This window comes from Equus quagga, chromosome 2 (assembly GCF_021613505.1).
Source record: "Equus quagga isolate Etosha38 chromosome 2, UCLA_HA_Equagga_1.0, whole genome shotgun sequence".
In the NCBI taxonomy this organism is placed as follows: domain Eukaryota; kingdom Metazoa; phylum Chordata; class Mammalia; order Perissodactyla; family Equidae; genus Equus; species Equus quagga.
The window spans coordinates 114,960,410-114,974,215 of NC_060268.1; the positions used below are offsets into that span (position 1 = coordinate 114,960,410).

The 13,806-nt window shown below is 35.9% G+C and overlaps 1 protein-coding gene across 5 annotated transcripts in view; it reads left to right on the forward strand.

The window, feature by feature from the left end:
• Nucleotides 1–13,806, forward strand: part of LOC124235547 (zinc finger protein 180-like) — a 118,508-nt gene that overhangs the window by 63,341 nt on the left and 41,361 nt on the right. Inside the window, exon 6 of one of the 5 annotated variants that reach the window (XM_046653732.1) lies at nucleotides 11,819–13,363. The exons of 3 other annotated variants lie outside the window; for them this stretch is intronic. In XM_046653732.1, coding sequence (XP_046509688.1) covers nucleotides 11,819–12,079 — 261 coding nt within the window. In that variant the 3' untranslated portion in view covers nucleotides 12,080–13,363. Of the gene's footprint in view, nucleotides 1–11,818; nucleotides 13,364–13,806 lie in introns of those variants that run through there. One more of the 5 variants, XM_046653733.1, reaches the window with a different exon arrangement.

Genomic DNA, 13,806 nt, shown 5'->3' on the forward strand with positions numbered 1-13,806 from the left:
GGTCTTAATCCTATTTCCACATAATAACATGAAAATGTATTTTTTTTAAAGATTTTATTTTTTTCCTTTTTCTCCCCAAAGCCCCCCAGTACATAGTTGTGTTTTCTTCGTTGTGGGTCCTTCTAGTTGTGGCATGTGGGATGCTGCCTCAGCGTGGCTTGATGAGCAGTGCCATGTCCGCACCCAGGATTCGAACCAATGAAACACTGGGCCGCCTGCAGCGGAGCACGCGAACTTAACCACTCGGCCACGGGGCCAGCCCCCTGGACATCTATATTTTGATCTCTGTTATTACGTGCACGCACATGTACAATTGTTACATCTTTTATCATCTCAAAGTGTCACTGTTTATCTCTGTTAATACTCCATGTTTTGAAGTCTGCTTTGCTTAATATTAATATGGCCACACCAGTTTTCTTCTGCTTAGTGTTCGAATAGTATATCTTTTCCCATTCTTTTACTTTGAACATATCTGTGTTTGTATTTAAGCATAGCTTTTTGTACACAGCATTTAATTAGGTTTTGCTTTTTTATCCATTCTGAACATATCTGTCTTTTAATTAGAGTACTTAATCCATTTATATTTTTTGTTAACTTTTAATTTTTATATAATTCCAAAGTGCAGAAAAGTTGCAGGAATAATAGAGGTAACATCCATATATTCTTTAACCAGATTCACCAGTTGTTTACCTGATGCCCCATTTGCTGTATCAGTCTCTCTCTCTCTGCATGCACAAACACACATGTGCATTTATATACATACATACACATATATACAGCATATGTATATATGTATTTGTATGTGTGGCTTTTGGTGTATGTATAATATATATATATATATATATATACTTTTTTATGAACCATTTTAGAGTTAGTTCTTGACATGATCTTTTACCTCTGAATACTTCATTGTTTATTTCCTAAATACAAAGACATTTTCTTACATAATTACAGTATAATTATCAAAATCAGGAAATTAACATTGATTCTTTATGTAATCCATGTCCAATTCAAATTTCTGAATTTTCCCAATAATATCTTTTTTAGCTGTTTTTATTTTTCCAGTCCAGAGGCCAGTCCAAGATTATGTATTATATTTAATTGTCATATCTCTTTAGTCTCCTTTAATTTGTCTTCCTTTGTCTTTTTTGACCTTACCTTTAAAGAGTGTAGATCAGTTGTTTTGTAAAATATCTTTCAGTTTGGGTTTTTTCCTGAAGTTTCCTCTTTGATTGGATGCAGCTTTGCAATCTTTGAGGGAATGTGATAAAGCGATGTTTTGTTTTAGTTCATCATACCATGAGGCCCGTGATGTTGCTTTGTACTGATGTTGGTGATGTTCACTTTAGTCATTGTTTAACCTATATCCACCGGGTTTTTCTACTACGAAAGTCAGTTTCTTCCCCTTGTATAGTGAATGCATAACTTTTGCAGAAAATTCTATGACAAAATGTGAATCTTTCTTTTTTTTTTTTTAAGGATTGGCACCTGAGCTAACAACTGTTGCCAATCTTTTTTTTTCTGCTTTATTTCCCAACCGCCCCCAGTACATAGTTGTATATCTTAGTTGCAGGTCCTTCTAGTTGTGGGATGTGGGACCCCGCCTCAACATGGCCTGACAAGCGGTGCCATGTCTGCGCCCAGGATCCGAACCCTGGGCCACCGCAGCGGAACGCGCGAACTTAACCACTCGGCCATGGAGCCGGCCCCCTGAATATTTCTCATGAAACTTTTGTGCATTAGTTTAAATATCCATTACTGATTTTATGAATCCATTATTTCATTGGTATTCTACCCTGAAGAATTTCCCATTCCCCCCCCCCCATTACAGTCGATTCTCATTATTTTCAGATTCTATCTTTGTGAATTTGCCTATTTGCTGCAATTTATTTATAACTTCAAAATCAGTACTTGTGTCACTTCCACTGTAGGTTGTGGACATGGGCACTGTGGTGAAAACTTTGAGTTGACTGATGCTTACGTTTCCAGCTGAGGCTGAACACTGCGATACTCTGTCTTCTTTATTTTATTTTAGTTTTTATTACGGTAACGTTGGTTTATAACATTATGTAAATTTCAGGTGTACATCATTATATGTCAATTTCTGTGTAGATTACATCATGTTCACCACCCACAGACTAATTACAATCCATCACCACACACATGTGCCTAATCACCCCTTTCGCCCTCTCCCCTCCCTCTCTGGGAACCACCAATCCAATCTCTGTCTCTATGTGATTGTTGTTGTTTTTAATCATCTGTTTATGAGTGAGATAATATGGCATTTGACTTTTTCCCTCAAACTTACTTCACTTAGCATAACAACCTCAAGGTCCATCCATGTTGTCACAAATGGCAAGATTTCATCCTTTTTATGACTGAGTAGTACACCATTGTGTATATATACCACATCTTCTTTATCCATTCTTCCCATCATGGGCACCAAGGTTGCTTCCAAGTCTTGGCTTTTGTGAATAATGCTGCAATGAACATAGGGGTGCATATATCTTTATGCATCTGTGTTTCCATGTTCTTTGGGAAAATACCCAGCAGTGGAATAACTGGATCATATGGTAGTTTTATTCTTAATTTTTTAAGGAATCTCCATACTGATTTCCATAATGGCTGTGCCAGTTTGCACTCTCACCAGGAGGATACTCTGCCTTCATGTTTCAACTCTCATACTGTCAACAGTCTTCCTTTTCCTGGTATATTTAGTGCCATGTCTTTACATTTTGTGCTTTTTGTTGGTGATTTTACTGTTTAGAATGGCCCCCAAACATAGTGCTGAAGTGCTGTCTAGTGTTCCTAAGTGCAAGAAGACTGTGATGTGTCTTATGGAGAAAATACTGTATGAGAAAAGCTTTGTTCAGGTATGAGTTACAATGCTGTTGCCCATGAATTCAATGTTAATCAATCAAGTTATATAATATATATAATATATTAATAAGGTGCCTTTAAAGGAAATGCAACATAAGGATTATAAGTATTCAAGAGGGAGAAGAGAGAGAGAAAGGAGCAGAGAGCTTGTTCAAAGAAATAATAGCTGAGAAGTTTCCAAACCTGGGGAAGGAACTGGACTTACAACTGTACGAAACCAATAGAACTGCTAATTACATGTAAAACAACATTATGTATTGATGCGTTGACAAAAATGTTCTGACCAGAGGCTCATAGGAACCTAACTCTGTATTTCTTCTAGGAGCACTGCCTCAGTATTTGCTAATTCAGTGTTTGCAGTGACTTTGTAGAACACAGCTACTATGAATAGCAAGAACTGACTGTAGTTTATTTATATCAATTTGGCACATGAATTGTATTTATCCATGAGTGTCCTTATATATTTGGAAACTCAAATTGCTCTTCTTCTAGCTCCTGTATCCTTTGATGTTTCCATTATTCCTTGAGCTCTTTCTCATTTTCTGTCAGAAGATGTTTCAAGTTCATCATACTTTCCTAGCCCCTTCCCTAGATCCAGCCATTTCTCCAGTGAACCCTGATTCCTTCTAGTGAAGAATGGTATTTAGGAATTAAGATCTAGGTGCCAGATGTGCTCATTACTTTTATAATATCACTGCTCCTGTACCTCTCACTGGAAATAGCTAAGGAACAAACACATGCATACACACATAGATACATAGATACATATCTGTACCTAGCTATGTAAAAGCATGAGTTCATCCATCCAAGTTGTTGCATGTATCAATAGTGCTTTCTGTTTATTGCTAAGTAGCATTCTATGGTATGGATGTATCAGTTCGTTTAACTATTCATCTGTTGAGGGATATTTTGGCTATTTCCAGGTTTTCGTTATTGTAATTAAAGCTGCTATGAACAATTGTGTACATGCTTTTGTGTGAATAATTTTTCATTTCTCTGGGGTAAATGCACAAGAGTAAAATTGCTGGGTCATATGATAAGTGTATATTTAGTTTTATAAGGAACTGCCAAGCTGTTTTCTAGAGTGGCTATACCATTTTACACTCCCACAACAGTGTGTGAGAGAGTCAGTGTCTCTGCATCCTCGTGAACAGTGGGTATTGTCACTATTTTTCATTTTAACTGTTCTAATAGGTGTGTAATAATATTTCACCCTTGTCTTAACTTGTATTTCCCTACTGGATAGTGATGTTGAACATCTTTTCATGTGCTTATTTGCCAGCTGTCTATCCTCTTCAGTGAAATATTTGTTTTTGTCTTTTGCTCATTTTCTACTGGAATTCATCCTTCCCTGCTTTCTCCCTCCTTCTTCTTTCCTTTCTTTTTTGTTTTGAGAGCTCTTTATATATTCTAAACACTAATCCTTTGTCAGATTTGTGATGTGTAAACATTTTCTCCTAGTCTATAACTTATTTTTTTCATCCTTTTAACAGAATTTTTCTCAGAGCAAAAGCTTTTAATTTTGATGGAGTGTGAGTTTGTTTCTGGGTTCTATATTCTGTTCATCTGTGTCTGTTCCTCCATCAATACCACACAGTTTTGATTACTGTACTTATAAAATAATTCCTTCAATTAGGAAATGCAACATAAGGATTATAAGTATTCAAGAGGGAGAAGAGAGAGAGAAAGGAGCAGAGAGCTTGTTCAAAGAAATAATAGCTGAGAAGTTTCCAAACCTGGGGAAGGAACTGGACTTACAACTGTACGAAGCCAATAGAACTGCTAATTACATCAATGCAAAAAGACTTTCTCCAAGGCATGTAATAGTAAAACTGGCAAGAGTCAATGACAAAGAAAAAATATTAAGGGCAGCAAGACAGAAGACAATAATCTACAAAGGACCCCTATCAGGCTTTGAGCAGATTTCTCAGCAGAAAATTTACAGGCTAGGAGAGATTAGAATGATGTATTCAAAATACTGAAAGAAAAAACTGTCAGCCGATAATACTCTATCCAGCAAAACTATCCTTCAGGTATGGTGGAGAAATAAAAGCTTTCCCAGATAAACAAAAGTGGAGGAAGTTCATCACCACTAGACCTCCCTTATAAGAAATGATCAAAGATGTCCTCATATCTGAAACAAAGAGGCAAAGGTTTACAAAGTCTTGAGCAAGGAGATAAATAAACAGACAAAATTTAAAAATTACAACTATCAGAACAGGTTGGCAAACATTTAATTATGACATGAAAGATAAAGGGGAGGAAAGCATCAAAAATAAGTATAAACACTTCATGTTAATCACCAACTCACAACACAAAACAGAATAATTTGTTACGACAATAACTTAGAAGGGGGAGAGGGCTGGAACCTGCTTAGGGTAATGGAGATAAGAGGATAGCAGAAATTGGATTATCTCATCTATGAGATCTTTTATGCAAACCGCATAGTAACCACTAAAAAAAAATCAGAGCAAAGACACAAATGATAAATAAAGAGAAAACAGAAAACCACCAAATTGAAATGACAGAAATACAAGGGAAGAATAGAAACAAGGGAAGTATAGAACAACTGGGAAACAAGACAGAATGTCAGTATTAAGCCCTCACATGTTGATAATCGCTCTAAATGTAAATAGATTGAAGTCTCCAATCAAAAGATACAGAGTGGCTGGATGGATTTTAAAAAAAGACCCAACAATATGCTGTCTGCAGGAAACACATCTCAGCTCTAAAGAAAAACATAGACTCAAAGTGAAGGGGTGGAAGACGACACTCCAAGAAAATGGCAAACAAAAGAAAGCAGGTGTTGACATGCTTATATGAGACAAAGCAGACATCTAGATAAAAAAAAACCAATGAGAGACAAAGAGGGGCAGTATAGAATCATAAAAAAGACATTCCATCAAGCGGACATAACATTTATGAATCTATATGCACCAAACACAGGAGCACCAAAGTATATAAAGCAACTATTAACAGACCTAAAGGGAGAGATTGACAGCAACACAATAATAGTAGGGGACCTCAACACTCACTTACATCAATGGATAGATCATCCAGGCAGAAAGTCAACAAGGAAATAGTGGATTTAAATGAAACACTTGAGCAGATGGACTTAATAGATATATGTAGAACATTCCATCCAAACCAACAGAATACACATTCTCCTCAAGTGCACATGGAACATTCTCAAAGATGGACCATATGTTGGGAAAAAGGCAAGCCTCAATAAGTTTAAGAAGACTGAAATCATATCAAGCATCTTTTCTGACTGCAATGCTGTGAAACTAGAAATCAACTATAAGAAAAAAGCTGGGAAACTCACAAATATGTGGAGACTAAACAACATGCTGCTAAACAATCATTGGATCAATGAAGAAGTCAAAGGAGAAATCAAAAGATACCTGGAGACAAATGAAAATGAAAATACATCATACGAACTCTTAAAGGATGCAGCAAAAGTGGTTCTAACAGCAAAATTCATAGCAATAGAGGCCCACCTCAACAAAGAAGAAAAATCTCAAAGAAGTAACCTTAAACTACACCTAACAGAACTAGGAAAAGAAGAACAAACACAGCCTAAAGTCAGCAGAAGGAGGAAAATAATAAAAAATTAGAGCAGAAAGAAATGAAATAGTGACCAAAAAAACTGTAGACAGGATCAATGAAGCTAAGAGCTTGTTCTTTGACAAGATAAACAAAACTGACAAACTCTTAGCCAGGCTCACTAAGGAAAGAGGAGAGAAGGCTCAAATAAATAAAATTAGAAATGAAAGAGGAGAAATTACAATGGATACCACGGAAATGCAAAGGATTATAAGAGAATACCATGAAAAACTATATGTCCACAAATTGGATAACCTAGAAGAAATGGCTAAATTCTTAGACCCATATAACGTCCCAAAATGATACTAAGAAGAAATATAGGATCTGAATGGACCAATCACAGGTAAAGAGATTGAAACAGCAATAAAAAAACCTCCCCTGAAACAAAAGTCCAGGACCATATGGCTTCTCTGGAGAATTCTAACATTCAGAGAAGATTGAATACCTATCCTTCACAAACTATTCCAAAAATTTGAAGACAGAATCCTTCCTAACTCATTCTATGAGGCCAACATTACCCTGATCCCAAAGCCAAACAAGGACAACACAAAGAAGGAAAATTACAGTCCAATATTGCTAATGAACATAGATGCAAAAGTCCCCAACAAAATACTGGCAAACTGAATAGGGCAATATATTAAAAGGATCATATATCATGATCAAGCGGGATTTATATGAGGGACACAGGGAGGGTTCAACATCCACAAATCAATCAATGTGATACACCACATTAACAAAATGAGGAATAAAAATCACATGATCATCTCAATAGATTTAGAGAAAGCATTGGACAAGATCTAACTTCCATTTCTGATAAAAAACTGTCAAAATGAGTATAGAAGGAGGGCTGGCCTGGTGGTTTAGTGGTTAAGAATGCGTGCTCCTCTTTGGCGTCCTGGAGTTCGCAGGTTCAGATTCTGGGTGCAGACCTACACACCACTCATCAAGCCGTGCTGTGGTGGCATCCTACATACAAAATAGAGGAAGATGGGTACAGGTGTTAGCTCAGGGCCAATCTTCCTCACACACACACACAAAAATTAATATTAATAAAATTTTTTAAATAATAAATAAACAATTATAAAAATGAATATAGAAGGAAAGTACCTCAATATAATAAAGGCCATTTATGACAAATTCACATTCAAGATCATACTGAATGGAGAAAAACTGACAGCCATCCCTCTGAGAACAGGAACAAGACAAGGGTGCCCACTCTCACCACTCCTATTCATCATAGTACTGGAGGTTTTGGCTAGAGCAATTAGGCAAGAAAAAGGAATAAGATGTATACAAATTGGAAAGGAAGAAGTGAAACTCTGTTTGTGGATGACGTGATCCTATATATATAGAAAACCCTAAAGAATCCACTAGAAAACTATTAGAAATAATCGGCAACTACAGCAGAGTTGCAGGGTACAAAATCAACTTACAAAAATCTATTACATTTCTATACACTAATAATGAACTAGCAGAAAGAGAAGTCAAAAATGCAATCTCATTTACAATTGCAACAGAAAGAATAAAATATCTAGGAATAAATTTAACCAAGGAGGTGAAAGACCTATACAATGAAAACTATAAGACATTATTGAAAGAAATCAAAGAAGACATAAAGAAATGGAAAGATATTCCATGCTCTTGGGTTGGAAGAATAACCATAGTTAAAATGTCCATATTGCCAAAAGCAATCTACAGATGGAATGCAATCCCAATCAGAATTCCAATGACGTTCTTCACGGAAATAGAACAAAGAATCCTAAAATTTGTATGGAACAACAAAAGACCCCAAATAGCTAGAGCAATCCTGAGGAAAAGGAACAAAGCTGGGGATATCACAATTCCCGACTTCAAAATATAATACAAAGCTATAGTAATCAAAACAGCATTGTACTGGCCCCAAAATAGACACAGATCAATGGAACAGAATTGAAAGCCCAGAAATAAAACCACACATCTACAGACAGCTAATCTTTGACAAAGGAGCCAAGAGCATACAATGGAGAAAGGAGAGTCTCTTCAATAAATGGTGTTCAGAAACTGGACAGCCACAGGCAAATAATGAAAGTAGACCATTATCTTGCACCATACTAAAAAATTAACTCAAAATGGATTAAAGACTTGAATATAAGACCTGAAACCATAAAAATCCTAGAGAAAAATATAGGCAGTACACTCTTTGACATTGGTCTTAGCAGCATCTTTTTGAATACCAAGTCTACTCAGGCATGGGAAACAAAAGAAAAAATAAACCATGGCACTACATTAGACTAAAGAGCTTCTGCAAGGCAAAGGAAACCATGAACAAAATGAAAAGACAACCCACTGACTGGGAGAAAATATTTGCAAATCATATAACTGACAAGGGGTTAATTTCCAAAATATATAAAGAACTCATACAACTCAACAACAAACAAACAGCCCAATCAAAAAATGGTCAGAGGATGGGCAAGCCCTGGTTGCCTAGTGCTTAAGTTTGGTGTGCTCTGCATTGGTGGCCTGGGTGTGGTTCCCAGGCATGGACCTACACCACTCACCTGTCAGTGGCCATGCTGTGGTGGCGGCTCACATATAAAAAAATGAAGATTGGCAACAGATGTTAGCTCAGGGCGAATCTTCCTCAGCAAAAAGAAAAACGAAATGGACAGAGGATATGAACAGACATTTTTCCAAAGAAGATATACAGATGACCAATAGGCACATGAAAAGATGTTCAACATCAGTAGTTATTAGGGAAGTACAAATCAAACCGGCAATGAGATATCACCTTACACCTGTCAGAATAGCTATAATTACCAAGACAAAAAATAACAGTTGTTGGAGAGGATGTGGAGAAAAGGGAACCCTCATACACTGTTGGTGGGAATGCACACTGGTACAGCCACTATGGAAAACAGTATGGAGAATCCTCAAAAAATTAAAAATAGAAATACCATATGACCCAGACATCCCACAACTGGGCATTAATCCAAAGAACTTGAAATCAACAATGCAAAGAGATTTATGCACCCCTGGGTTCACTGCAGCATTATTCACAATAGCCATGATGTGTAAGCAGCCCAAGTGCCCATCTACAGATGAATGGATAAAGATGTGGTATATATATACAATGGAATACTACTCAGCCATATAAAAAGACAAAATCATCCCATTTGCAACAACATGGATGGACCTTGAGGGTATTATGTTAAATGAAATAACAGAGAAAGACAAACACTGCGTGATTTCACTCTTATGTGGAAGATAAACAAACAGATGGATAAAGAGAACAGAGTAGTCATTACCAGAGTAGTCATTACCAGGGTTGGGGGGGTGAAAGGGGTAAAGCGCACATATGTATCGTGTTGGATAAAAACTAGACTGTTGGTGGTGAGCACGATGCAGTCTATACAGAAACTGATAAGTAATAATGTACACCTGAAATTGCACAATGTTATAAACCATTATGAACTCAATAAAATAATTTTTAGAAAGCCCCCCCAAATGTCTTGAAATCAAATGGACTGATTCTCCCACTTTTTTTCAAGATCATTTTACTTACTCTAAATCCTTTGCTTTTCATTTAATTAGAGAATAATCTGGTCTATCTCAATAAAAAAATCTTGCTGAATTTTTATAGGAATTGTCTCAAACTTGGCATGTCAGTTTGAGGAGAACTGATAACTTTACCGTGTTGTCTTCCAATCCATGAACAGAGGGTATCTCTCCATTTATTTAGATCTTCTTTGATTTCTCTCAGAAACATGTTCTAGTTTTTTGTAGACTGCTCTGGTACATGTTTTTGTTAGATTACACCTAAGTATTTAATATTTTTTCTTTTTTAGTGATTGTAAGTGCTGTGTATTTTAAATTTTGGTTTCCATAGGTTTGTTGCTGGTATATGGAAATACAAATGATTGACTTTTATATGGTCATATTTACATTGACTGTATTGTTATTAGAGTGTTTATTCTTTTTTTCACCTTGTGCTTCACTTTGAGTATTTTCTGTTGGTCTGTCTTCCAGTTCATTAATCCTATCTGTCATTATGTCCTATGTACTGTTAATCTAGTCAGTTGATTTCTTAATATCATATAGCTTTTTCAAAATTTTTTAAAGATTTTATTTTATTTTTCCTTTTTCTCCCCAAAGCCCCCCAGTACATAGTTGTATGTTTTTAGTTGTGGGTCCTTCTAGTTGTGGCATGTGGGATGCCACCTCAGTGTGGCCTGATGAGCGGTGCTAGGTCTGCACCCAGGATCCGAACCAGTGAAACTCTGGGCTGCTGAAGCAGAGTGCTCAAACTTAACCACTTAGCCACAGGGCCAGCCCCCTTTTTCAATTTTAAAATTTCCATTTTGTTCTTTTTTATAGATATCAATTCTCTGGTGAATTTCATTTATCTATTTTTCTTCTATTTTCTTTAATAAAGTAACCCTAATTATTTTATAATCTTTTTCTGTAAACTTTAGACACTAGGTCGTAAGTTGACCTGCATATAACATAGGAGTTTTTCTCTTTACTAGCAGAAAAATGGTCTTGCCTCTTCGTGTGTCTAGTTCTGTTTGACTCTATGCTGGACATTGTATGTAAAAGTACTACTGAGGCTCCAGACGATGTCCTGTTCCATTGGTGAGAGTTCTCCCTTCCATCTCTTGGACACATAGGGTAGAGAACTAAACAGGTTCAGTCTGGGATGAATCTTGGTCAGAACTAGGTTGTAATTTTGGTCTACTTCTGGTTTGTTCTTGATATTTGGGTATGGCTCTACTGGGCTATCAATTGATAGCCTGGTGGGTCTTTTTCTCATCAGCCCTAAAAGACTATGGAAAATTAAATTCTTCCCTTAAGAAATTTTAAGTCTTTCTCCTCATGGAATTTTAAATTTGTACTTACCTTGACACACTTCAGATGCTCAAATTTTTCCTTTTAACTCTGGTACTTTATGAATGCTAAAATCTCTGTTCTCCACAACTATTTTCTTCAGAGGTTCAAGCCTATTCTCAACCTCTTTCTGTGCCAGAATCAGTAAGTTGTCCCAGGTTAAAAGTGGACTAGATCCTTAAGAGCAATTCACTACATTGTGTAGGGTTTTCCCATCTTTCCTGTTCTCTTTTCAGGTAACCTCACCCTGAAGGTCTCTATTTTCTAAGCACTGCAAGACTGACCTAGATTTCATTCTGCCTTTTTGGAAGCATTTGGTCTCATCTCATTAGCCTCTTGGTAGACTCAGAATTCAACAAATGTTTTGTGGTGAATACTAGTTGTGTATTTGAGGTACTTCACGGGTTGAATTTGTCATTCCAATGCTATACCACTGCTAAAAGTTTTGTTTCTTTGTTTTTTGCCTCAGCAGAGACACAGTTCCTGGTGCAAGACAAGTCCAGGTGCTCTGCTTGTATCCAGAATTGGAAGATACTATGAGGAGAAAGAAAAAAGCCCAAATAGCAGGAAATTTGGATTTCACCTCTTCATGATTCTCCCTATTCTGAATTTTTGGTCTCCCTTATCCTTGTTGCTTCCACAACTGTCTGTTGCTTTTAAAATATGTTTCTGTTTTTCTATGGGCTTTGCTAGATGTTTTCAGAAGGAATGTCAGCCTACAGCAATGTAATACATTCTTCCATGAGGAGACGTGTGTTAATGTTTTTACAAAATATTATTAGTTTTTAATTTTACAAAGAATTAATAACATAGTCTGTTTTAAAAAGTTAGCTATTTAGACCATCTTTCTCTCTTTCTCTTTCTATGTTTTTGTGTATATATTGTATAATACAGTACTATAGCATTTTGGGAGAAATTTTAATTATGCAAATATGAGATAGCATTTTCTATTATATATATAACACTGTACAATACTAATAAATTCTCACATTATGCACAAAATTCAAAACAATGCAATTCCTCCCCAAATTTTCAAAGTTGTCAGGAATTGCAGAAGTTCAAAAACTGCCATGACAAGTGAGTTGGAGGCCGTGTTTATGGTAGTGTTATTCAGTGTTGCCCTTCAGCAAAATTTAGCTCTCTCATTTTTTCCTTGGAAATGAACCACACTTATATTAATGTGCTTCATAACATTTGTTAATGATCTGGTGAAATTTGCTATTATTTTATATTTAATACATTTTCAGTTATTTGACCCTCATAAACAAATATAACATTGTCACCCATGCATTGATATCTAGTTTTAGTGTACTAACTTTAGTGGAATTTTGATAATCAAAAGAAGATTAAACCTCAAACGCATGCACTGTACACATACTCTGGTAGAGAACAGTATGTGAAATAGTAAAGGTAATGCTGAGAAAATAAAAAGCAGCATTAAAGCAGAAATCATCCAAAGTTGATGTAATGGTATGCTCTTTTTGAATGCTTCCTCTCTAATTTATTTTTATTCCTGTGAGAAAATTAGTCTTGAAATATGTCTGAAGGAGTTCTGCCAATTTCTCATGCCAAATCTTTCATTATAGTTATCTGTTCTCGTATGTAAATAGGATTTTATATCTTGATATCTTTCTTTTAGGAAAAATATGAAAATGGTCTTAAAGGGTTTTATATAACCTGCATTTTTAATTTCACCTTATATTGTGACTATCTTCCCATTTGAGAAAGTATACCTTTGTATTGCCATTTATAATTTCTCCCAATAAACCACACTGCAAGTGGCCGTGTAGATTGGTACCATCTTCTTGCTGTTATGATTTAAATTGTCAGGTACATCTTTAAGATATTATTTCCTTAGTAAATTGCCTAAAATGGAACTTCTAGACTAAATGACATGCTTCTTTTATTATAGTCTGTCTCTAGGTAGAGTTTCTACAATAGCACTATCCAATATAACTTTTCTCAGTGAAGGAAATGTTCTGTGTCTGCACTGTCCAATATGTCAGGAGCTACATGTAGGGTTGAGCACTTGAAATATAGTTATTGTGACTGAGAAACTGAATTTTAATTTAATTATATTTAAACAGCCACATTTGACTAGTGTCTACTATATTGAAGAGCACAGCTCTAGAATGTTTCTATAAATTACCCTCTCAATAAAGGTGAATGCAAAGGATCAGTTTCTCCAGCCCACAGCAACTGTGGATATTCTTACTTTTCAAAAGCTTTTACATTCTTAGATACCTTGTTTTTTCTCAATGTTTCCAATTCTTTTACTTTTTTTAAAGTCACTGTCTTTTTTATTTTTATTTTTTGAAGATTGGCCCTGAGCCAGCATCTATTGCCAATCTTTCTCTTTTTTTTTTTTCTCCTGAAAGCCCCCCAGTACCTAGTTGTATATCCTAGTTGTAGGTTCTTGTAGTTCCTCTGTGTGGGACGTCACTTCAGCGTGGCTTC